This window comes from Giraffa tippelskirchi, chromosome 10 (genome assembly GCF_054371585.1).
Source record: "Giraffa tippelskirchi isolate mGirTip1 chromosome 10, T2T-mGirTip1v1.2.pri, whole genome shotgun sequence".
Classification (NCBI taxonomy): Eukaryota; Metazoa; Chordata; class Mammalia; order Artiodactyla; family Giraffidae; genus Giraffa; species Giraffa tippelskirchi.
The window spans coordinates 42,298,230-42,325,720 of NC_137284.1; the positions used below are offsets into that span (position 1 = coordinate 42,298,230).

The 27,491-nt window shown below is 36.7% G+C and overlaps 1 protein-coding gene across 2 annotated transcripts; it reads right to left on the bottom strand.

Annotated features, from left to right (window-relative positions):
• Positions 1–1,754: 1,754 nt before the first annotated feature.
• On the bottom strand, positions 1,755–26,852 carry CHORDC1 (cysteine and histidine rich domain containing 1). Of its 2 annotated transcripts, XM_081533383.1 has the most exons (11): positions 26,676–26,852; positions 23,031–23,080; positions 20,096–20,152; positions 18,723–18,880; positions 15,398–15,501; positions 14,696–14,754; positions 10,647–10,717; positions 9,272–9,377; positions 7,411–7,530; positions 6,711–6,773; positions 1,755–6,427 (listed from the first exon to the last, which is right to left on the bottom strand). In XM_081533383.1, exons 1-11 carry the CDS (start codon positions 26,737–26,739, stop codon positions 6,281–6,283), a joined length of 999 nt encoding a protein of 332 aa, XP_081389509.1. In that variant the 5' UTR covers positions 26,740–26,852; the 3' UTR covers positions 1,755–6,280. The 2 variants fall into 2 exon arrangements, with proteins under 2 accessions (XP_081389509.1, XP_081389510.1); XM_081533384.1 differs by lacking the exon at positions 20,096–20,152.
• Between the last annotated feature and the right edge of the window lie 639 nt (positions 26,853–27,491).

Sequence of the window (27,491 nt, forward strand, 5' to 3'; positions counted from 1 at the left end):
CTATGAACTCGTTTACCTTCATATAGATACAAATTATAGAAATAATTAGATATGTGTATAGACACGTTAGTATATACAAACTTATTTCCTTGCTATCGGCTTGAGTGTACCTAGGCACAGAGATATGTCAGCAATGAGTATACCTAACACCCAGATACTGGTTTCTAACACCATTTCCCAATAAGAAGAACCAGAATCTTTAGAGAAATGACTGACTGGAGCAAGCTCAAGTGCCAGAAAGAATGTGCTAACACACAAAACCAAAACCAAGCCAAACCAAAAGCAAACCCAGTGACAGGCCAGGGGCGTGACAAAGGAACACAGAGGCGACTGAGAAGTTACGATAACCACCGCTGGGCAACCTGAGAAACAAAGCAACATGGACTATAGCTCAAAGTCTAACAACGAGTCTGTACGGGTATATGTATATGACTAAATCAATACATCCAGAGGAAACAAACCTTCTAGTGCACAGAAGTCCTAAATAACGTACGTAGATACTCTACCCTTCAGAGACGGAGCATAACTCCCTACCCTTAAGTATGGGCTGCACATGACTAAAAGATAGAAGACAGGACAAAGAGTAACTTCACGCTTTGAAGTCTGACAAACACCTCAGCCAGATTAAAATGGTAAGCCACGCTGACAGTACCTACTCTTGACACCACCTACTCACCACCACCAATGAGAACGGCACTTTACACCTGTGGTTTTCTTTCTCAAAACACATACATTTAATCCTAAGGAAAACATCACACAATTCCCGATTGACATTCTACAAAATACCTGACCAGTACTTCTCCAAAATGTTAGGGTTTTCAAGAAAGTTTGAGAAACTGTCAAAAAGAAGAAGAGACCAAGGACACATGATGAGTAAATGAAATGTGGTGTCCTGGATGGGATCCTGGAACAGAAAGACATTAGGTGGAACTAAGGAAATCAGAATGAAGTTGGACTTTGCTCATAATAATGGATCAATACTGGATCATTAACTGTAAAAATGTACCATACTAATGCAAGATATTAAAAATAGTGGAGTATATGGGAACTCTGTACTATCTTCACAACTTTTCTTTAAATCCAAAATGGTTCTTAAACAAAAAGTTAATTTAAAACAAATAAAGCTGATAAAAAGAAAAAAACGCAAGCCTAATTAGACGTCCACGCTGCTAGTGTTTTCCCATCATAGAGTAAAATGGAAATTCTTCTGCAAACTTTTGGACACCACTCCCAGAGCTTCTGATTTAGTAGGTCTGACATGTTGGGGACCAAGAATATCCATTTGTAACAGATTCCAAGATGCTGACACCGCCGGCCTAAGAGTGGTATTTTGATGACCAATAACTTGGACTAGAAGGTGGAAGCCAACAATTCAGATTCAAAAGCCAGCAATTCCTTTGCTATTTATCCCTATATTTACAGTCTTATCTGTCTTTCTCTGCATGTTATGCTCCAGACCTAAATTGCTTCAACCAGTTCTCATACTAATGGGGAAAACTAAGGTATATTTAATGCTGTTTCATGACATATTTTATCCAACACACAGGTGTATATTCCTGTCTACAAGCTATATGCAAAATACATGACAATCAAAATGACAATGGCAACTTTTTTGAACTGAGGAGGACTCTGAAATTTCTTTGGAAGCTGTTTAAAGAAACTATAGACCTTAAGAGTTGTTAAATCATAAATGATAAGTTTTTAACCCAGCTTATTATTAGAACCAAAACCATACAGACAAAAAGACTACATACTTTATTTTATAAATTTATTTTCTAACAAAACATAAGAAAAAGTAAGATTTTTCCTGGTAACTAAACACAATGGTACTAGTTTTCCATGCAGTATATGCCAGTGTTTCATGGAACCATTATTTCAACTGACAGACACAAGCAGCGTGAAACAGGCAGGCGCACGGAACACGAAGCCAGGCGCCCGAGTCTGAAATCTCTATTCCACAGCTCGCTAGTTTTGCCACTGGGCAAGTTATCTCACTTGTGCCATAAATCAGTTTCCTTGCCTGTAACAAGAGAATATACCTCACAGGGTGTCATGAGGATTAAGTCTATTTTCACAAAAGTCCTTAGACTGGCCCATAACAAGTGCTACATGCCTTGATATTTGTAAGAGCCAACCAACATGCCAAGTACTATCCTAGAAAACAGGGATATAATGGTTGGCCTAGACACAGTCAAGGTTATATGTGGTCTATAAGAGAATACAAACATTAACAAATTAATCATACAAATAAATAATTAATAAATATGGAACTCTAAACCAAAATGAGCAACATGAAGGATGACAGTGTTTTTAAAAACATTAATACACTCATCTAGTCTCATTTTTGGAACAGAAAGTATTACAGGTTCAGGAAGTAACAAGCATTTTGACAGATTGATAATTTCCTCTCCCAGGCTTAATCTTTCTTAGCAGTCTTAAAAGCATAATTTAACAACACAATCATCTGGACACTGTTATCTGCTGAGTCAAAAAGGATTAGCAAATAAAATTATTTTGCCACATAATCTTTAAGCAACATAAAAATGTTTAAGGCTTGAAGTTTTATTTCACTTCAGTAGACATTAAAGGTGGCCTACTAAATTGGAAAAATAAGAAAAGGCATTAACTGGCATTTAAGAAAATCATGCTCTTTAAAAGTAACTGTTTTTTACGGAATTCTTCACAACTAAGAGCTATACAAAAACTTAAAAAAAAAAGTAAAATCAAACTATGCAAAAAAAAAAAAAAAAGCAACCTTTGCAAGTCCAGTATTTTAGAGATAATGTCAAAGGTATAAAGTATAAAGCACCACGCATCTGTACTTAAAAAAAAACCAAGCCACCCAACAACTCCAGAGTTTAACTTGTAAAATATTTGGGCAGAAAGGAAGCAATCAGGTGAAACACCAACTTCCCAGCTACCCAAAAAACAAAAGAAATGAAACTTAAAAACTCAGTTAGAAACAAAGTTTCTAACAAAACTAAGAAACAAGCAGGACTTAGTTTGCGTTCTAGAACCAAGGCTAAAGAATTATAACATAGGCAAAAGAATGAAAATAAGTATCAAAAATGAATACCAGGTCAAAATAATTTGAACGAAACAAACTGAAAAATCCCTTAACTTTCTGATAGCAAAAAGTACCTGGCCATTACAAAGAAAAAGCAAGGTTACAGACCTCATAAGTGAGCTTTTAATCCTTTTTTTTCTTTACTCCAAACCTATCCTCTGCAGTGGAAGCACAGAGGCCAAACCACTAGACCACCAGGGAATTTTCACTTTTAAGATTTTCCATCAATTTATTACAGGTGTATGTATAACATAATTTTAAATCTGAGTAATGACTGATTTTTTTTTTCCCCAAAGCAAGGGGTGGTAGAGCAATAACCCAAAGTCATCTTAAGATATTGGCAAGAACTCTTTTAGAAGGCAATGGCACCCCACTCCAGTACTCTTGCCTGGAAAATTCCATGGATGGAGGAGCCTAGTAGGCTACAGTCCATGGGGTCGCTAAGAGTCGGACACGACAGAGTGACTTCACTTTTTTTCCCTTTCATGCATTGGAGAAGGAAATGGCAACCCACTCCAGTATTCTTGCCTGGAGAATCCCAGGGACAGCAGAACCTGGTGGGCTGCTGTCTATGGGGTCACACAGAGTTGGACACAACTGAAGCGACTTAGCAGCAGCTTTAAGGTTCTGCTCACCCTTGGATTGCTAAAGAACTGTCTAAAGAAAACCAAACAAGTTTTACTTAATAAGAATTAAAATCTCTGGCATAAAATATAAATTTTAATAAAATAATCACTGCAGTACTTTGCCAGTATATGGTCACGATGTTTGTCTATGATAGGTTGATTTCAATTTATATTTTTAATGGCTCTAAATTACTGGCTTTAATTACTATCAAAATACTAGGTTTCAAGAACTCTGAAAATCATGTTCCACTAAAAACAAATAATCAAAATTAATGTTCAACATTAGTTGACAGTATTGTACCAAGGCTAATTCTTAGTTTTGTAAATGTTCTAATGATATGTAAGATTTTAGCAGTTGGGGAAGATTAATATAGGACATAAAACTGTACTTTTTTGCAACTTCTGTAAATCTAAAATAATACCAAAATAAGAGGTTAAAAAAAATAGAAGTTCAAATTCTCAGTACTCTTCTTCCTTTATATTAGTAAATGTACCAGGCAAGAAAAATGCTATGTTAGGTTTCCCTATAATGTTGATTTAGCCATCAGATTAGTTATCAAGTGTACAATAAACCTAGCTTTGATTAGTTTGCTATAGTAATTACTATGAATACACTAAGATAGATAAAGCTTTTCTAGAGAAACAACTGAATAGTTAACAAGCATTTTGACCCAGATTGATAATTAAAACTCATTCTACTTAATTTTAACTGTATGTATGAGTCTAAGATAATTGTTTATATTTAGATTTTTATTTAGGCAACAAATTCAGAGGTTCATAGGAATAACAAAGGAAATAGAATGGTCCCTAGTATAACCAGACTAAATACATAAATTGTGAGTATATAATGTATAGATAATACATTATATATAAAGGTTGAGTGGTTTGTAACTATTACGTGAATAATACTCTTGCTTTAAATAATAGTTCATGGGTACGTATTACGTATTGCTTAGGGGGAAAAAACCTCAAGAAGGAATCATCAGTAAAGGGCCTAGTAATCTACCTCAAATCAATTATCAATCCTTCCTCTAAATAATAAACTAGATTTCATGTCTACAAACGAACCCAGGTTCCAAAATTATGAAAGTTAAATAAAATTTAAATACAACCCCAAGTACCAGAAATATACATTTTGTTTGGGTCCAATCTCCACTGCAAAAATTTCTTGCCATGGTATTTTAAGTGTCATAAAAGCTGGCTGCCAATTTTTCTGTCTTTATATCTAACACAGCTGAACCATTTAATAATTACATTAACTACATCTAATAGTTATTTATTCAAGGACAACAGACTTGAGAAATACCATTAACTAAAACTGTACTTCTGCAAACTTTTCAAGTCCATTAATACCAAGAAAGAAAAACACTCAAGGATCTTAATAATTATTTTAATCTACATAAACATAATTCATACTCAAATGTACTGTTTCACCATAGTTTCTGCCTTCATAACATGTCTTAATTTCAGTTTCCTTTGTGAACTCTGCACTGCCTCAAAAACTAATTATCCTTTAATGGGTTCAAGTAGCATAAACTATCTAATTCTGTGATACCTATGTTTAATCAAGTACAATATATAATCAACACTGTATCACCTAGAATTGTCAAGCTGTTTGTGAAAACATAAAAAAACTCCAAAAGAATAAACTATTTTGTTTATTTCACATGTAATAGCTGTCATAAAGCAAAGTTTAAATATTTACTTTTCTGATACCCTAATGTATTTCCAAAAGTCTTTTAGCCTGCAATTTTACAGACAGTTTTCCACCAGGGAGGCCAGATAATATATAATTTATCTTTATAACTAATAAAAGATTCTAAGAGGGCACAAACTATAAATCAGGTACCATTCAGTCATGACACCATACAAAGATCTATTAGGAAAGAGATGTTTAACACTACTGTTTAGTCTTATAAAATGGTGAATTTTAATCAAATTGATACCTTTTTATTATTTATGATGTTTCATATACTCATATCATACTGCTTGGCAAGTATACAGGTACTGATGTAATTTTTAACCCAATTAGTTGTAAATGAATCCTGATTTGTTAATCAGTGTTTGTATTTCCTTGCTACTACACTACCTTGAGTTAATCCCCCTACAAAATGTTAACTGTTGAGTGGAAAAGCAATGCAGAGCTTCATCTCTTCCTTAAAGATTTTCAAGTATAGGAACACAAATTCATGAACAAGCTAATTAAAAATTTGACATTCTATCTTGCTTTAGTGATTAATTATAGGATAAAAGAAAAAGATGTAAAAGCAAATGTTTCTTACATTTCTCTGATTAACGCAGTATTACGCTAAGAAATATTGTAACTGTTATGAGCTATTTTCTAGCTTCTTCAAGTATAGGACACAACTACAGTTCTATTAGTGAGGAGAAATGAATAATTAATTTAGGTAACTCAAAAGCGATATGGGAGGCACAAAAGATAAACCAACTTTGGCTTGAACCTAGCGCAGACCCTGAAATGCCAGATTCAACAATAACAAGAAAACAAGAGTACAGCAGCAAGCCACCACTTCACCACATAGTAAGAATTCTGAAACAGCCAATAACATTTTTTTCCCTTCTCAACTCATTCTGTTGTCTCTTCTTTTTGTTTTTCCTGGGTTTTGGCTGCAGGCAGTTCAAGGCTTGCCCACTGCATAGGTTCAGCTTTTCTCATGGTGATCTCAATCTTTGTTGCAGTCATAGTTACGTAGCTTCGCTTTACATCAATCACCTGTAACATATCAAAGAGAATGACAGTATTCTGGATGGTTTTACTAATTTTAGAGGCAAGGATGTTTAAATGATAAACAAGACTTCATGTCTATGGCCTGTTGCTAACTAACAGTCAAAATGCCAAGCTTCTAAGGTCATCTCTTAGATGTAAACTCCTGGGTAAGAAATAATGGTAAGTTATATATCTACTCTGCATCAATGCTTACCAAAAGTACTGTCTTTTGTTATAAAATGGCATTTTACATATTAAGAAAAAATTCTGCTGGATTTATAATACTTACACCCCATAATTTCACATTTTGATGAAATTCCTTCTCTCCTTCAAATACAATGTGTACATTTAACTGAAAAAAAAAAAAAGCTGATTAATTGATCAAAACCAAAATAAAGATTTATGATATTAAAACAGTGATTATAAAAATAAAGACACGGATAAAAATCATTTAAGTTATTTTAAGGAAGTGCCAATATTATACTTTTATTTGAGAAAACCATTAACAGTGAAAAAAATATTAATGTGGAGTTTCACATTGAGAACTAAGTATCATTATTATCTGATAAATCTTCTAAGCCACTACAGTACTTCCAGGATGCTTCAGAAATAACTCCCTGAGAACAATCACTTAAAGTAGTTTCTATGAAAGTAATTTCAAATTATTTTTTTGAATGGGAGAGACTTTTTCAATCTTAAAACAGCTCAAGCAAGATCAACATTTTATAATACAGTAAGAATAACGTATAGTGACTTCCCTGGTGTTCCAGGGAACACCACTGGAAGAATCTGCCTTCCAATGCAGGGATGCAGGTTTGCTCTCTGGCTGGGGAACTAAGACACACAACTGGAAAGGACCCGTGCTACAAAGCACCTGCACATCAGCATGGAGGGCCCTGCACACTGCAACCAAGACCTGACGCAGACAAAGAAGATATATACACTTATGACAGAACAACGCGTAACCCAGAGATATTTAGTGTACTTACCAATGTACTATTTGCTACAACTTGGCTAAGCTCTGGAAGTGAATTTTTAGCATATACTGAAATGGTGACTTCACCCCCAGTCTGATGCCAGTCATGTCTACACGGAACAACCTTTTTCCCCTGCAGTGTAAGAGAAACTTTATGAATTTACGAAGTGCCTTAATTAGCCTCTTAAAAAGAGTAATTTGACCCATTAAAATTGAGAAAAACACCACGTACAATTGAGGACTTAATATTTTTAAGCATAAACAAATTCTAAAGCACCCATCAAGAAGTTTAACCAATAAAACAAAATACTAGGTTTATGACTTGAGAACATACTTTTGAGACTGAAGTAGAGGTATTTGCTTAACAATATAAACCAGACAACATCTTAACCTCATGCATAATAACTTTCCATTTATTTTCTACAGACTGAAATTTGAGAAAAAATAACTGACTAGTTATAACTGTCTGTTGTTCTTATTGAATATTTTCCTCTTATAATAACGTGAAAAAAGGTAGAATTTGTGGAAGTAATCTTTTGATTACTATTATGGAAATAATTATTACCTATGAATGATACATTGCTATAACAATAACTACTTGAAAGATGAAGTGGGATGTGTCTTATAACTGAGGGTAATTTAATGCATGAGACTCTGAGACACTATTGTGTGCAAAAGCAATATTTATATTTTTGTATAATTATGCCAACTGAATTTAAATTACTTACACCACTTACATATTTTTGCCCTTAAATACCTGGCTTAGTCACTCAATAGTTGACAACTATATGCAGTAAAAAATAATAAAAAGGTGTTTTTCATCAAGGGTCATACATACTATGAAAACTTAAGGACACAAAACAACATTTTATTTTTTCAAAGCAAAACTTTCAAATTTTTGTACCTTGGAGAAAATACAGGGAGATTTCACTTTTTACTAATAAAACACTCCTAGAAGTTTTGTGATAGATAAATTATTATAACTTAACAGATACATTTACAGTATCTAACCCATGTGTTATTAAAAGCAGACATAATAATATATGCTTATACACACTAAATGAATTCCTAAAGTAATCTGAACATAAAGATACACACACTGAAAACATTCATTGTCTTGGGGTTTTTAGTGCCAATACAGCACATAAAACTAATATAATGTACTACAAGGTACATTAATAATAGCTAACAGATATGTATTTACCAATGAATTGCTTGCTTTCTTACAGTTTAATGGGATTTTCAGAGATCATTTGCATAGCTACATGTCTTTTTAAAATGCTGTTAGGGAAGTAGGAACTGATGCTTTCTCTTTTCTTTTCATAAGTTTCCTGGTAGCAAGCAGAGGCTGATTCATGTCAATGTATGGCAAAAACCACCACAATATTGTAAAGCAATTAGCCTCCAATTAAATAAATAAATTAAAAAAAAAAACAACCCAAAGAAATAAGTCTGCAATCCTACTCTTTGGCCACTAGATGGAGTGTCTGTAACGTGTAAATGGTTGAGTGACAGTAAGTGCACAGAAGAGAATCAGAGTCTAAACGGAAAATTCAAATGACCAGAAAAGTGATTTTAAACAGAAAAAGTCGAAACAAAGTGGGCAATTACAGAAAAATATGCTTCAATTTAGACTAGCTGAAGTATTTCACAAAAATCTACATATTTGCATCAACATACACAATGGTTATTCTGATCAAAGAGCAGTGCTTTAAGAGCTGGACTCAGATTAATTTTAGATTTTAGTTAGGTTCATCAAACTTGACTGTCCTCACTTTTTTTTTCCTTTTAAATCTAAAGAGAGTAATCTCAAATGTCTTCAAAATGACTCAGATAAATACACTCCAGTATGCTATTTTTAAAACATTACTTACAGCATCCTTTTTAGTCCACATGTGTTTCCCTGTTGTACAGCCCTCTTGGGCTAAGAATGTATTAAAATCAGAAGTTTTTCTTCTACAACAGCTCCAGTATTTCATCCTTTAAATTACCATAGAAAAATTTCAGAAATAAAATCTGACAATCAATTAAATTTGGAAGTGTTACAGTGATAAGTAACTTTAAAAAGTAAGCATGTAACTTTAGTATTTTACAAGTGTCTAAGTTGCTAAACCGGAGAAGGCAATGGCACCCCATTCCAGTACTCTTGCCTGGAAAATCCCATGGACGGAGGAGCCTGGTGGGCTGCAGTCCATGGGGTCGCTAAGAGTCGGACACGACTGAGTGACTTCACTTTCACTTTTCCCTTTCATGCACTGGAGAAGGAAATGGCAACCCACTCCAGTATTCTTGCCTGGAGAATCCCAGGGACGGCGGAGCCTGGTGGGCTGCCGTCTATGGGGTCACACACAGTCGGACACGACTGAAGTGACTTAGCAGCAGCAGCAGCAAGTTGCTAAACAGTTAAAACTACCAGAAGACTAATAACCAGAATGCCATTTAGTATAGCAATTCTGGCTTCCTGAGTGAAGATGCTTAAAACCATCACAAAATCCAAAATTAGCTTTTCACTGATAGTTTGCATTTCAGTTTCCTCATGAAGCTACTATGAAATGGTATGATCAAAGACTGAAAACCTTCATATTTGAATAAACCAGCGAAGTGAGAACACACAAACAAACTAAAAACTAATGTTTACATAACCTATGATAGTCAATCCCAAAGTAAGTGAAAAGTTAACCTGAGAAAAATCTAACACTATTTACTTAAGCAAGATCTAACACTGGAAGACAAAAATGACAGTAAAACTTTGGGTTGGAGTCCTGAAGATACAGAAACACAGTGAAAGCTTCTCACACAGTACTGTGTTTCTATAAACCACAGTGTAACATAACGAGAGAGGCTCTCAGCTGAGGGCTGTGGAAAAGGACTGGTTTTCTCAGATGCCACAATTTTGGTGTCTTAGTGTCCTACGGCCCAAAATTCCAAATGTCCTACCAATGGGCAGGACAGGCCTTCAACAAAACAACACAAAACACCTATTCAGCTTAAAGAAAAAGAGTATCCTATTGTAATATAAAGGAATATAAAAAAACATGAGGTGAATCACAATGGTCACTTCAACTGTAACCTTGTTTCAGTTTTCCCAAGTGTAAAAAGAAGACAAAACTCACATTTCTAAGTTATTGTAAAGTTTATATGACAATGTACGTAAAATACCTAATATTGTTGCATGGCAAATAATGTTTAAAGGCATATTAACATTTCTAACATCGACCATAAAGTTTTAGTTAGTCTGGTTTAAGTTACCCTTCGTGGAAAATAGGTACTCCAGAATGATATACACAGACTTCTTCTAGACTCTGTGGACCCTGGTATGTCTACAAGAGAAAAAAAGAGGGAAAAAATTAGTTTCATATCTCAATGTTACATTTCACATGTATTTGTAAGTACTGGTGACCTCTATGAACTATGAAAATGCCCAAGAGGTAACAATTACCTAGAACATTCATAAATTCACCTCAGGCCATTCCAATAAGGAATGAAAAAAAGATTCCTGTTTGGTTATGCTTAAATTTCAGTTCCCTGTGAAAAAGGTAAATATTAAAGTAGGCAATAGGATGTATCAGATGTTTTTTAGACTTTTGGGTATGAGGACACATCCCAACATATTCCAAACATATTCAGGTATGTTCTACAAATTCACAGGACAACACTGAAACCAAGAGATTAGTATTCTCATCAGAAATATAGTTATAGCATGACTTATCTGCACAGTAAACTCTGTGAGCATTATGAATTAATATGGAAAATCTAATAAGCAATTCTGGAAGTCCAGAGTGCTGACTTCTTATCCCTACAAAGGGTAAAATGAGCTGCAGACCTATATATATATCCAGGGTTTGTCTGGAAGATCCGGGCCCCATTGCTGCTGTAGATGAAGGCTCTACAGATGAATTCACAAAAAGTTATGTTAATAAAACATAGATGCAGCCAGTAGTATATTTTCTGTCTACTTGGTATTTACAGCAACCATCCTACAGTTACAGAAAATAAAATTCTGTACATTTACTTTTTGTAAATTCAGATTACGGGGTGTGTATATCTCCTGAAGATATTCCATGGGCACACAAAACTCAGCACGTTAAGATTCTGAACTTCTATCACTATTGTTCCCCAGACCTCCTACTCTTCTTCCCAATCTTATCTGATGGCACCATATCCACTGAGTCTCTCAAAGTAAAAATTCTGCAAGTCCTCTTCAGTTTCTCTTTCCCTTCTACCCTCATGTGGTCTATCACAAAATCCTGTCAACCTGAATTAAAAAAAAATCTTACCAGTTTAATCTGCTAAACTTCCTCAAGATCACTAGCAGATTCTAGGCAATGAAACTATGCTAAAAGATTCTGATGAATTTCTCTGCCTTCAATTTCTGGACTCCACTATCTACTTAAACATGCATCACTCTCTTGTTTGAAGTCCTTTAATTACCTCTACCTCAAACCATATACAATAATCAGTTCCAAGTGGTTTGCATTATTTAAATGTGCCTCTAAGCCCTAAAAGAAACAGATTTCTTAAAGAGGACAGAGAACACCCCTGTCATGAAGGAAAAGATGAACAAACTGAATTTCATTAAAATTAAAGAGACTGTTTATAAGAAGCCATTATTAAGACAGTGAAAAAGTATAGTCTCTCTGACAAAGGACTTGCAGCTAAAACATATGAAGAATCTCTAAATCATTTAGAAAAAGTCAACTTAATAGAAAAACAGATACAGATTTTGGACAGTGTCACAAAGGAGGACATCCAAATGGCCAACAGGCATACAAAAACGCAGTCAACAACATCACCAGGAAAGTGCAAATTAAAATCACAATGGGAACATTCCACATTCACCAGAGTGGCTAAATATAAAAAGACTGATATTACAAAAGTGTTACCAAGGTGTGGAACAAATGGATCCAGCCTCATATATTGCTGGTAAGAGTATGAACACAACCACTTTGTAAAATTAGGTGGGAGTACCTGCTGAAACTGCACAGACACACACACACACTGAAGAAGCAACACTATTTCTAGTCATCTACCTAAAAGAAATGTGTAAATGTATCCCAGAAGTCATGCACAAATATGTCCATAGTAACATGAATCAAAAAACTTCACAGGACAGTAGAAAGGATAAACTGATTGGCACAAACAATGCTATGCTTTAAAGCAATGAAAATGAACAAATTACAGCTACATGAAACCAAGATAACCAAAAAACAATTAAGCAAAGAAGACAGATTTAAGTACCTGTTCTATGATTCTATTTACAGTAAGTTCAGGAGTAGGCAAAACTAATCTATGTTGAGAGAAAAAAGTAGTTACCTTTGGGAGAGGAAATAATGAATGAGAGGAAGCATGTGCATTCTGCTTAATAAGCTTATATTTATATATATTCAATGCTGTATTTCAATGAAAAAACTTTAAAAAAATGTCTTCAGTGGCTACCGTGACCTAAAGGGAGACCTAAGCTGTGAGCAGCAAGCCTTTCAGGATCTAGCCTGACTTTTAACTTCAACTTTACATCAGCAAATTCTGTACCATTATCATTGACTATTTTTGATATTTGTACATTATTGCTATCTCTGCCGGAGAAGGCAATGGCACCCCACTCCAGTACTCTTGCCTAGAAAATCCCATGGATGGAGGAGCCTGGTAGGCTACAGTCCATGGGGTCGCTAAGAGTCGGACACGACTGAGCGACTTCACTTTCACTTTTCCCTTTCATGCACTGGAGAAGGAAATGGCAATCCACTCCAGTATTCTTGCCTGGAGAATCCCAGGGACGGCGGAGCCTGATGGGCTGCCGTCTATGGGGTCGCACAGAGTCGGACACAACTGAAGCGACTTAGCAGCAGCAGCAGCTATCTCTGCTTGGAATATCCTTTCCCATTTTGTCCATTTATACAACTGTCATTCATTTCTCAAAATTCATCTGGGATACCTCTGCTCTGATATCCCTACATGCCCTACCACCTGCACTGTACCTCCTGCACTCAAAGAATTAATCGTTCTCTTTTTATCTGCTACGTCTACCTTAAATATACGGGAATGCATTTGTATTTCCATCTCTAAATGAACCAGGTGATCCCAAACTCAGCATGAAAGAAGACTGCAAACCTGCTCCCAACCCTAACTCCAATTTCTCCTTCTCAGTTAATGGAGCACTGAGATGTTTCACTTTTAGTTTATTAGCAAGTCCTGCTAATACTTCCAGGTATCACTCATTCTAATGTGCCTACCATGTGCTGGGCACTGTTCTAAGCACTCAAGACACAGCGAAGAGAAAACAAAATGTTTTCCTTTTAAATCTTACATGAGTGAAGAAGGGAAGCAAAATCTGTAAAATAAGTAGTATGGAATAAGGTGGCAAGTGCTGTGAGGAAATAAGGCGAGTATGGAAATGGCGGAGAGGGTGTAATATTACATAGAGTAGGCAGAAAGAAGCCTCAATGAGATGTCTGATGACATCCTACATTTAACTGCTTCTCTAAAACATATGCCAATGCCTGGTCTTTCAAAATAGCACCCTAGCTGGTTTTCCTTCCCTTGACTCCACTCCTGTGCCATTCAACTTACCACTTATCAGCCAAAGATATCCTTTTAAAGTCCCTCCTTAAACAGACAACAGCTTTGTATTATACTTAGACTAAAGCCTGAACTCCTCATTGTGACATGTAAGGACCTCTATAATCTTGCCTGCCTTTCATACCCTGTTTCACACCCTTGATCAATCCTCCACTGACCTTTCGTATAACTTCTTGAGTAGCCAAGCTCTAAAGACTCTACATATACTACTCCCACATCCACTCCAAGGTTTACACAACTCATCTGCTCCATCATTCAGATTTCTGACTTAGTGTCACCGTATCAAAAAGGACTTCCTTGACAAGTGCACTTAAATAGCTTTACTCTGTATCTCCTTGTCAGCTTTATTCTTTTCAAGTCTACCTAAATTAACAGCACTTAATAACTTATTTGTTGCCCTCCCCCCAAATCAGAATATCAGCTCCACAAGAACAGGGATTTTTGCTTTATTTAATACCATTTTCCCAGCCCCTAAAACCATTTCTGGCACACAGGAAGTGCTCAGTAAATGCTGACAGAACTAGACCTGTTTATTCCTGTGATCTATCAGACGTGCTCCTCAGGGACAGGCGCTTATCCATGCTCATAATCCTGCTCCATGGAATAGTGCCCAACACATAACAGGCACGTTAAATGTTTGTATCTAATTGAGTCAGTAAATTACTCTTTTCTCAAAATTAAAATTTTACTTCCAAACGTGACACAAATTTTATAATATATACCTTTGAACACCCTCCATTTTTACATGAGGTTCCAATCTTAATTTCATCACTGTCTTCTTCTAAAAGAAAGAAAAACAAAACAGAAACATTAAAATAGAACACTTTTACTACAGTGCTATTCTTAAAAAGTAACCTTTTCTTAAAAGGAGTATTTAAAAAAATAATCTAAATACAAAAAACTGGTATTTTACAATGATTTTAGGTAATAGTTTTTCTGTGACTTTTCATGTAATACACGTAAAAGTGAATCAGAAGCCAACTACTGTGATTAAGTCTTGCCTATATTCCCAAAATGATACATGACACAATTCTATTCTACAATGCACCCTATATCCAGTAAATTTACCTTATGTAAAAGAGAAATCATGAAATGATTCTTTTCCCCCAGGTAACAGGTATGTGTCAGAGAATGCTGAATATTTTATATCTTGCACAATGAAACATTTACAAAAAAGTTTAACTCACTGTTAAAAAGTAATGAGTAACAGAAGAAAAAAAAAAGTAATTAACAGGTTCTCTTTTTTAATAAAGACCAAATGAATCACATATTCATTCTATGGTTTAACAGGCATTCAGTAAACAAAGAAGTTCTTTATTACAAAGTACCACTTTTTTATATTTATACACCGTAAAATATACTGCTCCTGCTTCTTTTAGATAACTGGCTAACTGAAAAGAAAAATATAAAAAGCAAAATCTTACCTTTCTTATTCTCTTCATTCCCCGATGACAGTTTAAGTTTATCAAGTGCTTGTTTTAGGGAGGCAGATATCTTTAATTCCAAATTTGTCATTGGTTCATCTGGGCTAGAGATTTTGGAAACTTTATCACCATTATTGAGGTACAAAAATATTTCTTTGTACTAAAAATAAATATGCTTGAGCCTACTTATGATAAGCCAAAAGCTTTGTGAATCAAGTTTCTCTAATTAAAAAAGTATTTTACAATAACTGCTATAACACAGCTACATTTCTAAGTTTTAACAGAAAAATGTTGATACTAAATATCAAATAATCATGCTACTTTCAACACAAATTATGAATCAGTAGGACTAACGGGAAGGAAGCAAAGACTAAGAATCCAAATTTGCCAGGATGAGCAACTCCAAGGAAGGGGCTGTGAAGTACCTTTACATTCCACGCCTAAGGAAAACACGGGAGCATGTAAGTACGGACTAAGTGAACAATTATGCACTAAGTGATTTACTCAGTGGGGCACGCACACAGGAAAACTCCAGGGCAGGTCTGTTCATCTGTGTGCAGTTACGCTCAGGGTGAGGGAGCCACACATCTTTCCTATGCCTTGGCATGTATGGTTTCACTGTGGCACAGGGGAATTCTCTAAGAGAATCATCCTTGTCAGGGAGTCAAGTTTGAGTTGAAAAAGAACTTGGAGGCTTTCCTTTCCATTCTACCACAATTTGCTGAATATTTTTTAAGACATTCTTCATAGAAAAACATTTCATTTCCTTTCAAAAATTCTAATGAAGGAGAATTTTATTTTAAAGCAGCTTTTTATCATTACATCAGTACATAACTAAATAATTATGTACTAAGGCAATAATTATGTACAAAGAGGTGAATCCACGTCCCTACCGGTGGAGACAGTTCACTTCACGTGGACACTAGTACATGCACCTATTAATTCAGACAGTTATATCACAAGGCAGCTGTAGTAGGGTTAAAAAAACAGTAACAACAAAGTCCCCTAACATTTTGTAAAGTGCTGTATGTACAATTTAAGGCATTCAATAAGTATTAAGAATACTAATTAATGCAGCAATAAAACAAAAAATCCTAGGTTATTCATTCTACATCCTTAATGAAAAACCTACTGCATAGGAGGCATTAACAAAGTACATAAAAACTTGTATCCTCATAATCTCTATAATACCATCCAATGAATTTAAGATAAATTTCTCTTAAGTGAAGTTATTAGTAGTCCATTATTTTAAAAAATATTACCTCATACTGTCAATTACAGTAGACTCAACTATAATATTTAATAATGATCCATGTCAAAATTCTTGTCTTTTTATGACTTTCCCCCAACAACTGGCAAATCAGTAAGACATCTGATAAAATTTCACATGATTATGAATAAGGTGGCTATAGAAAAAATCACCCTAAGTAGTTTGGTTAAATAAACAAAATAAACATCAAAACGTCCGAGGGTTTTTTCTTTGTTGGATATTTGTCAAGATGCTACAAACTTATTTATTTAGGATCAATAAAGAAAAAATTGGGGAAATCATGAATCCATAGTATGAATATCAACAAAGGTCATGTTTGAGGCCAAAAGCCATCTGTTTTTTTTTAAGTCCTGTATTTTGATGCTGAAATAATTAAGTACTCAAGTGCTATGTGAAGAAGACCTGGTATAACAGTGATATCCAACAATAATCCCAGCATATGTGCCATTTTTATAGTGGGTCAGAAAGTGAGTATGAAGAATCTGTGTAATTCTACTGCAAAATGAGCAAAATGTATTTTAAAAGTACTTTAATAGATATGCCATGTAAATCAAATACATTAAAAATTGATCAGTAATGAGACTAACAGTTTTCAGACAACTGGGGGTAAAAGATGAATGACTAGGCTTATTATAAGTGGCAAAATATGGACAAATAAATAGAATTTGACCCAATGCAAGGAAAAATTATATATTCAATTAGCAATGATAAAACGAGCTGCCTTTTAAAATAAAATTCTTCATTAGAATTTTTGAAAGGAAATGAAATGTTTTTCTATGAAGAATGTCTTAAAAAATATTCAACAAACCGTGGTAGAATAGAAAGCCTCCAAGTTCTTTTTCAACTCAAACTGACTCCCTGACAAGGACGATTCCCTTAGAGAATTCCCCTGTGCCACACTGAAACCATGCATGCCAAGGCACAGGAAAGACGTGTGGCTCCTTCACCTGAGCATAACTGCACATGGGTGAACAGACCTGCCCTGGAGTTTTACTGTGTGCATGCCCCCAAGGGAATAGAAGTGAAAAGGTATTATCTAAGAGAAAACTTATTTAACTTATATGCAGAGTACATCATGAGAAATGCCAGACTGGATGAAGCACAAACTGGAATCAAGATTGCTGGGAGAAATATCAATAACCTCAGATATGCAGATGACACCACCCTTATGGCAGCAAGTGAAGAAGAACTAAAGAGCCTCTTGATGAATGTCAAAGAGGAGAGTGAAAAAGTTAGCTTAAAGCTCAACATCCAAAAAACTAAGATCATGGCATCTGGTCCCATCACTTCATAGCAAGCAGATGGGGAAACAATGGAAACAGTGACAGACTTTATTTTCTTGGGCTCCAAAATCACTGCAGATGGTAACTGCAGCCATGAAATTAAAAGACATTTGCTCCTTGGGAGAAGAGCTATGACCAACCTAGACAGCATATTAAGAAATACAGACATTACTTCCAGTCAAAGCTATGGTTTCTCCAGTAGTCATGTATGGATGTGACAGTTGGACTATAAAAAAAGCTGAGTGCCAAAGAATTGATACTTTTGAACTGTGGTGTTGGAGAAGACTCTTGAGAGTCCCTTGGACTGCAAAGAGATCCAACCAGTCCATCCTAAAGGAGATCAGTCCTGGGTGTTCATTGGAAGGACTGATGCCGAAGCTCCAATACTTTGGCCACCTGATGCGAAGAGCTGACTCATTTGAAAAGACCTTGATGCTGGGCAAGATTGAAGGCGGGAGGAGAAGGGGACGAAAGAGGATGAGATGCTTGGATGGTATCACCAACTCAACAGAAATGGGTTTGGGTAAACTCCGGGAGTTGGTGATGGACAGGGAGGCCTGGAGTGCTGCGGTTCATGGGGTCTCAAAGAGTCAGACACGACTGAGCGACTGAACTGAATTGAGTGACTGAACTGAAGAGAAAACCAAATGGTTCAAAAGTTGGTGAACTACACAATGGCTACAAATTATATGATGCAAAACTGTAAGAGGAAATACCAGGAACAAATGCTATTATTAAGTGTAACACCAGTATATAGCTATATAAAGTGTACCTTGGCCTTTTTATTGCTTCTACTGGTTTAGGGGCCTGAATGATGTGCTCCTGAAATTTGGGTTTCAATTCAGATAGTTCTTTCTTCTCAGTAGTCTTGACTTCAGGTTTGACTGGCTCAGGGGGCTTCTCACTGTTATGCCTTCCTTTCGTACAGCCCTGTTGGTGAAAGGTATTCATTCACTGAGAATTATCCTACTATCTATTTCACATGCTGTGACACATACTAATTTTCAATTCTTAATTCATAAATTCAAGTCCATGTTTTCTCCACTTTTAATACACCGACGTATTTTAAGAAACTACAAAGAGAACTCAAAACTTAATATATTTGCAAATGAGTTCTTACACGTGAATAATGCATTAAAAAGAGGCCTCTAAATTACACCTAATAAATATCTACTTTAACTATTCTATTAAAGGTACAGCATAAACTTGTTTACAGGAAACAAATTCTGGCAATCTCACAGAGAATTCTACAAATTATTTATACAAAAGGGCCTCAATCTCAGTCTCAGTTCTGTTCCTAGCTATATGATATTGAACAAGTTAATCTTTTTAAACTTGTTTCCTCATCAGTAAAATTGAGGCAATTTTTGAGAGGATTAAACAAAAAAAATACAATACTTCCCATATCTGGCAGGTGGTAAACATTCAATAAACGCTAGCTACCTTTTCTATATAACATTGACATACATTTTAACGTCACTGAAATCATAAGGTCAAAGGTATGTCATTTAATTAGCAACTTTAGTTTTCTTTCTTAAGGGTACACAAAATAATAGTGCAACTTGATGGTATCTTAGATACGATAATTTATTGTTCCTAACTGAATATGATTTAAATCATTGCCTCTTCATGGAGTTAAGACTACTAACATCAAATAACAAGGAATTACTGTATAGCACAGGGAATTATATTTAATATCTTGTAATAACCTGCAATGGCGAAGAATCTGAATAAGAAGAGATACATATGTATAAGTGAATCCCTACGCTGTATATGTGAAACTAATAGAACACTGTAAATCAGCTATACTTCAATTAAAAAATAAATAAAAAACTAAAGAAAAAATCAGCTGTAGGAAAAAATTCTAGAGTGTAATTGTGATGTATATAAGTACACTAGAAATGAAGAAAAAAAGATTAACATCAAAAACAAACATAAATTGACAAGTAGTTAATTAACACCTTGAAACTTTAATCTCTAAAACAGATAAATTCCCTACTTTAAGTGCCATAGAAGGGAGGTGACCTCCATTTTAAAAGAAAGGGATCATCTGTAAGTTAACAAGGACTAGGCAATAGCTGTTCAAAATCAAACTCCTCAAATTTGGAGCTTCCCATTATCTAGGAAAAAAAAATTAATACTTACTACAATACTTAAAAAATCAGAAAAGTCAGTTGTTCTTCTCTTACAGCAAGACCAACCCTAGGAAACATAAGAGCCAAAAGTGAAAACTCTGTTTGTATAAGAACCACAACTCACTAAAATACCACTTGTATTTACTTCCTTGAGTTGCAAAGTGACCTGTATATATATAATTTTATAGTATTAAAATGTTGTAGATAATTAATCTAATGAAGTGAAATGCTTAGTCTTTGACTAAAAAAAAAAAGAATTAACCAATGTTGTTGTGATCCATCATAAAAAGAAGCACCTTAGGGATGGGGAGGGATGTGGGTGGGGGGTCCAGGAAGGGGAACACATGTAAACCCATGGCTGATTCATGTCAATGTATGGCAAAAACTATTACAATATTGTAAAGTAATTAGCCCCCAACTAAAATAAATAAATTTATAAAAAAAAAAAAAAAGAAGAAGCACCTTAAAATATGGAAACAGAAATTGCTTCTGTTTTAGAATAGTACTTGAGTTTTAGAACAAAAACATTTTATAATTTATAAAATTAGGTATTTTAAGGGATCTAGGGTGCAAGTGAAGTGCTTTACTTTAAAAACTAAGTTAGATTAAAATCCAGTAAGTTAGAGATAATAACTATAATAATTCAGTTTCTAAACAAACTCAGCATAGTTGTTTCTCAACAATAAGCATTCTATTTTCAGAAAAACAATTAATGTAGCAGCTTAAGCACTGTTTGATCTTTCAAGGTTACATGAGCTTTTCAGTTAGAAGCATACAAATATAGAAACTATAAAGTAGTATGAGATTGCTAAACAAAGTATCAAGTAGCTAACTAAAAACATAGCTTTAAGTTGTCACCTATAATTCCAATGTAGTACAAAGAAAAAGAAAATAAAAATGCAGTACTCCCAAAGCTTGGGATGTCTCAAATTCAGACTAAGGGCCAGCTTTGCACATACCCATCTGGGCCTCACTGTTTCTCTCAATATATGCATGAACAATTTGGTAGTGTTTTTTTCACAATATGCACTCAAAAGTTTTAAAAAAAGAAATGTCAAATATTCTACAATTCATATTTTCTTTTGTTCTGAAATTTCATTTTCTTTTACTCGAGATATAGATGAAAAATAACTAACCACTACAAAATTAAAGGTTTAATTAGTACAGATAATATTGTCACCAGTAAAGCTATTCTGTATGAAAAAAAGTTTTATTATCTTAATTCTATATGAAGAATTAAGTATTCAGGGAATACTGGGACACATACATGACACAGACTAGTTGTTCCCAATGCCCACCTGAGATGGTATGGTTGTCCTCAGTAAAATGTGAAAAGGAAATTAAAATTTAAGTTTGCGAGTATAGGGTTGCAACTGTCTTTTCTTGAGAATTGTTCTTTTCCCTCAATGTGCCTCTTCTAGTATGAATAGTTTGGAGAAGGAAATGGCAACCCGCTCCAGTATTCTTGCTTGGAAAATTCCATGGCCAGAGGGGCCTGGTGGGCTTCAGTCCATGGGGTTGCAAAGAGTTGGACATGACTGAGCATGCATGCACAATTTGAATAGTAAAATGCAATGTTTAATTGCAATGTTTAATGCTCATGCAATGTTTAATTTTTTACTTGGCTAAACAGAAAACTGACAACAGTACACAATCTACTGATTTATATATTTTGCTTAAAATCTACTGGGCTGTGAAATTCAATAGTACTGGGAAGTCTAGGTCTTCAAGAAATGTTATAAAAACAATAATAAACAGAACAAAATTAGAAAAGAGAAAGAAAAATACTTCCAAGTAAAATCATTAAGTTCAATCAGAATAATTAACAGTTGGATATAAAAAGGAGCAATGGACTAAATGACTAGAAAGTTAGTGCTATCACTACTAGCAGCAGCAAAGGCAGGCTATTTTTGGAATAAGGGGTCACTTCAGAACTCATCTGTAGTTGCCAATGACACACATAAATGAAAGTACATTATAGAAGTGAAGTAAGGACAAAATAAACCGAACAAGAGAAAAAAAAGGAAGCCAAACTGAGAAGTGAACAAGAGAAAAAAAAGGAAGCCAAACTGAGAAGTGAAGTACGCCCGTGGTTAGAAGATATGCGAAAAAACATCATCGGAAAACAAAAAGATGTAAGGAGTCAGGTCACAATTTGTGGTATCGAACGTTTGTTCTGTTTTTCTCACTTAGAAGTAACCAGATTAATATAGGCTTGTTATTTGCTCATATATCACTGTTTACACTTGGCTAACAGCTAAACACCAAGAGAGTATAATTACTCCCTGAAAGGTAAAATTAGAAATTCAAAGGACATTGATAAATATAAACAGGAAGGACTGCTTATGTTCCTAAGAAAACCTAAAACCAGAGTAGCCATGTTGCAACATTTTATTTTGAGATACACAATGGAAAATGTACCAAATTATCATAAATTTTAAAAGACCAATAAACCCAACACAAAAATCCTCATCAAACAATATTCTGTTATGTCTCTAATTCTTCAGAACATCAAGGAAAACTGGTGGCATCTCTTTTCTGTACTGTATTACTCTCAACTTAGATGTCTGTCCTGAGTGGCACTGTTAAGTGTTTATAACAATCTTTCCTAAAATTCAGAGCTACTCTTATGAGCCAATAGCTGCCCGATATGTTTAAAAACTAAGAACCAGTACAATTGCTTTCATTTCCCCTCAAAGTTAGGTGAAGAAAAATGTGGGACATAGAAAATGAGAGTTGGGATAAAAATAATAATTTTGTAACTGGAAAAACTCTTAAGATTGCCATCTACTGTCTTCTTTGACTCTCGTGGAACACTTGTTTAAAGCACTCCAAAATAGTCAGTAAGAAAGCATAAGCTGAGGGGGAAAAAGAAAAAAAGGTCTAGTATTATACCTCTGAATTTACTATATAAATGTTAAGACAGAAATATATCAAGCTCCTACCTTTAATGCATCATGAAAGACTGGAACGCCTGGGTGGTATGTACAAGCATCTAGTCAAAAGCAAAGAAAAAGGAAAACATTTTACAATGAAGAAAACCCATTTTCCTTCAGTGTTAACATATAATCCTTTTCCCATATGCAGGTAATAATACTTCACTAATGCTCCAGTTTGATGCATGACACACAATGCTTAATATAACACTGCATTAAAATAGTAAAGGTTAAAATTCTAATTTGAGTATGACAGCTATAAATAAAAATACACATAGTTCAAGTATAACCAATTATATTTTGTATTCTTCTAATCTTTACAGTAAAATCTAATTAGTACCCAACTTTAGTATTCTATTTCAATTTTGTTTTTACAAAAATACTATCAAATTTAAATGTTATGTGTATTGATCCATAAAAGTTGCGCAAGAGATGCTCTAAAAAGACATTTTTGAAGAATAGGTTCATTTTTTAAAAACTGATATATGAGTAATATCTAATTGCTAATTTAATTTTCCTAAGTAGGTGTCAATTCCTAGATATAAAGCTCATTAAAAAGAGGCTTAAATTCTACAATGTTTTCAGATTTGTCACTGATTGTTAGTCTATTATTCCCTACCTCTCCATTACACCATCAATTTTTACTTAACTCTCTTATGAAAATAGACTTCTTATGGTCTGCAATAATGGAGCATTACGTTTAAAAAAAATGATAATGGACACACTTATTCCCTAGTTAGAACCATGAGCTCAGAAAAAGGTCAGCTCCACACTTGTGCAATTTTCTTACAAGGATACTTTGCTCAAACTTTCATGTCTGTTTAGTACTCAATTGGCTACAACCTCTGATTTCTGGAATCACCTTAAAATGATTAATTTCTGGTACTTAGAGAAAAATCTCCCTATCCCTGTATTAAGTCAGTATGGTTTCTTTAGTTAGTAACCAGGTACTACATAGAGACTAGCTGATAAAGCGAGAAAGTGTTCATGGTACAGTACCTAAGCCCAGATTCAGAAGATCTATTAATGAAGGGGAGTAGTGGAATTGAGGGCCATAAAACGAGATTCAAAGTAGAAATGAATATGCAGAGGAATAGGAATTTGAGAGGAGAATCAAAGTAGAGAACAGAGAGTGTATTTCATATCAAATTTACATACAGTCAGAGGCATACAGCACATAATGTCTGACACAGGCATATATAAATAATGGACATTCTGGCAGAAGAGCAGCAAGAGTGAGTCAGGTCTTAACCATACAACTAGTATAAACAGTATTTGAAATCATTGCTAAATAACATGCAGATGGACATCTTTCTCTCTAGTCCTTTTAAAAAAAAAAAAATCAAGTTTGACACTTTCGCTGAAGGTAATATTTTATGGGTAAGAAGCTACAAGACAAAACCAGGGCTTTTAACATTGAGTCTGACCCTGGCTCAAATTTTGGCTCTGCTGCTTGGTAGCCGTTTCCTCCCTCAAACGTGTGAACTGAATAAAATACTGTTAGTGAAGAAATGCTTCTTCTAGAGAAGCTGTTTTAACATAAGCAAATCACCACACGAAAACACTCCTTTAGCTTCTGTATCTCCATTTTCCATCAACCAACCTACCCGTAGTATTTTAAGTACCTACAATAACCTCAGGCTTCCCTGGTGGGTCAGACAGTAAAGAATCCACCTGCAATTCAGGAGACCTGGGTTGAAAATCCTGGGTCAGAAAGATCCCCTGGAGAAGGGAATGGCAACCCACTCTAGTATTCTTACCTGGAGAATTCCGTGGACAGAGAAGCCTGGCGGGCTATAGTCCACAGGGTTGCAAAGAGTCAGATACGACTGAACAATTAATTTTGTTAAAGCTAACAAACTTTCAGCAACCTTAAAGGCGTTCCCTACTTAATTCAGTGCTGCGGATGCTCAATCCTTGAGACTGTCTACACCGCTGGCTCTCCTGGCTTCCCTCCCCTCTCTCTTTCCTAGGCACTGTACCATTTCACACACACACACAGAGTTGAGTTCCAAAAAATTGGTTGTATCTCCTCTTAAAATTAGGCTGATACATAACACCCTATAAATAAATATATTATCCCATTCAACAAAGCATAAGACTTTCCTCTTTAATATTAAAGTAGAATAGGTATAGCCACTAAAGCAATTTACTTTTTACATAGGCTACCAACAGCAAAGGGCTTTGAAACCCCTATTTCTTGATTTTTTCATCCACTGAAGACTCATAATTTTCTCCCTGAAAAACTTCACATTAATACTGTAAAAATGATTAAACTTAGACCTTCCTCAGAAGCCTACCAAAGAGCTTACCATTTTAAATTATGTCACCAATTAACCTGTGCAGCAAGATAACCATTTAGGTATCTCAGAGGTGAAAAAGAGTTTTTAAAGTATTGATTTTAATTTCCTACACAATGAGAAACCTTGCTGCTAACTTGTTGCTGTACTTCTCTTATTAACTGGGTATAATAAACACTTCACAGGGTTGTGGTAAAGATTAAATGAGATAACGTAATATATATTAAGTGACAGACCAATGTCTGGCATACAGAAAACATACACTAAATGCTGGTGGAATTTGAGAAAGTGTTGTAACTGCTCACAGTTTTCAAGGAATCAAGTCAGTCCTTTACTCCATTCACCTACCAAAATTCAAATCCACCGGTCAGTTTGTATCATTCAGCTAGTCATTAACTCTCAAGTTTACAGCCTTAATTCTACACGTGGGTGCTGGAGAGCTGCGGGTCTCAACCTTTAAGGCACCTGGGCCCGGGAGACAATTTTTCCACCCGCTGGCGGTCGGGGTGGAGTGAGGTGGAGTAGGGGATGGTTTCAGGATGATTTAAGCGTTACATTTATTAGGCACTTTATTTCTACGATGACTACATCAGCTCTGCCTCAGATCATCAGTCATTATTAGGTCCTGGAGGTCGGGGACCTCTGCTACAGAGGACATTCAAGCACAGTATCCTGCAGACCGCCCAGTACTAAGACGGGAAGGCCATGCAAAAATACCCAAGGAACACGGACGGCTACAAAGTAACGGATGACGAATGTTATCTCCCACTGGAAAAGACGTATCAAAACCTAACAGCGTAACCATTCAAAAGAATCTGAACCAAGAACAGTTTTTTTTTTTTTTTTAAGTATGGTTAAAACAGTGAGTCAAGTGAATGCTAGGATAATCCGCCCGCTGCCCAACCCTTTGGTCCATGTCTGTCTCTGACACACACAGATACACACACACGCGCGCGCGCATCCACCGCACGGCAAGCCCAGGGCACCTGGCTAACTTCTCACTGCTCCGAAAGGCGCGGGCGGGGACAACGACGCTCTCAACCCGGCCCAGAGGGAAAGCGGACGGCCAGGGAGCAAGTGCGCCGGGCGCCGGGGGCGGAGACCGGGCGCCGGCTTTGGACGCCGTTGCTGGGTCCCGCAGAGCGGCCCCGCACCCGGGACGCGGCCCGGCGGGGTCAGCCTGCGAGGCCCGGGCATCCCCGGGAGGGGATAGGGCGGCCCGGCGGGGTCAGCCTGCGAGGCCTCGGGCGTCGCCGGGAGGGGATGGGACGGCCCGGCGGGGTCAGCCTGCGAGGCCCTGGGCGTCCCCGGGAGGGGATGGAGGGAGGGGAGGAGGCGGCGGAGCCTCTCTCACCGTCGGAGTTGGTCTCGGGGTCGAAGCGCTGGCCGCAGCCCCGGTTGTAGCACAGCAGGGACATTCTCCTTCCTGGACGCCGGAACCGCCACTCGCTGCCTCTAGCAACCCCCGCCGCGCGACTCCGGCCTGCGGGCGCACAGGCTGCTGGCTTCCGGGAACAGCCAGCTCCGCCTCGGGAACCTTCGCGAAGGTTCCGGCCGCGCAGGCGCAGCGGCGACGGGAAGCAGCGGAGGAAGAGGCGGGGGCCCCGCAGGTGGGGCTCCGCGGCGCGACGGGGCTGCAAACGCGACGGGAAGCGGCGGGGGAAGCGGGCGGGGGCCCAGCAAGTGGGGCTGCTGGCGCGGCGAGGGGAAGCGCGGGACAGGCCTCGCAGGCCGGAAGCTGGGTCTCTGGGCGTGCCCCGCCTCCCTCGCCGCTGCGGGCCGCGCGTCCTCCGCGCAGCATGGGGACCGCCCCGCTCCCCGCCGCCGCCCAGCAACCTCCTTCCTCCTTGGACCTGGGTGACGCGTCTACGGGCGGTCGGGACGTTCGCTCCCGAACGGTCTGAGAACGAGCGAAGGGTTGTGCAGCCTTTCTGACTCCTCTTCCTGGAACGCGGTTGATTAATAACTGAGCGGGATGGTGGACGAGTCCCCCTCCGTCTCTACTGTTCCGATCTCGGAAGCGTGGAGAAGGTGTAGGCATCGGGAGCGGTTTCAATAACGGAGTAGTTGAGGGCAAATCACACGGAAAATACAAATCACTTGAAAATCAGAATATCGAAGAAAAATGTTCAGGGACAGCCCTGAAATGGTCATTGCTGCTCGAGATTGT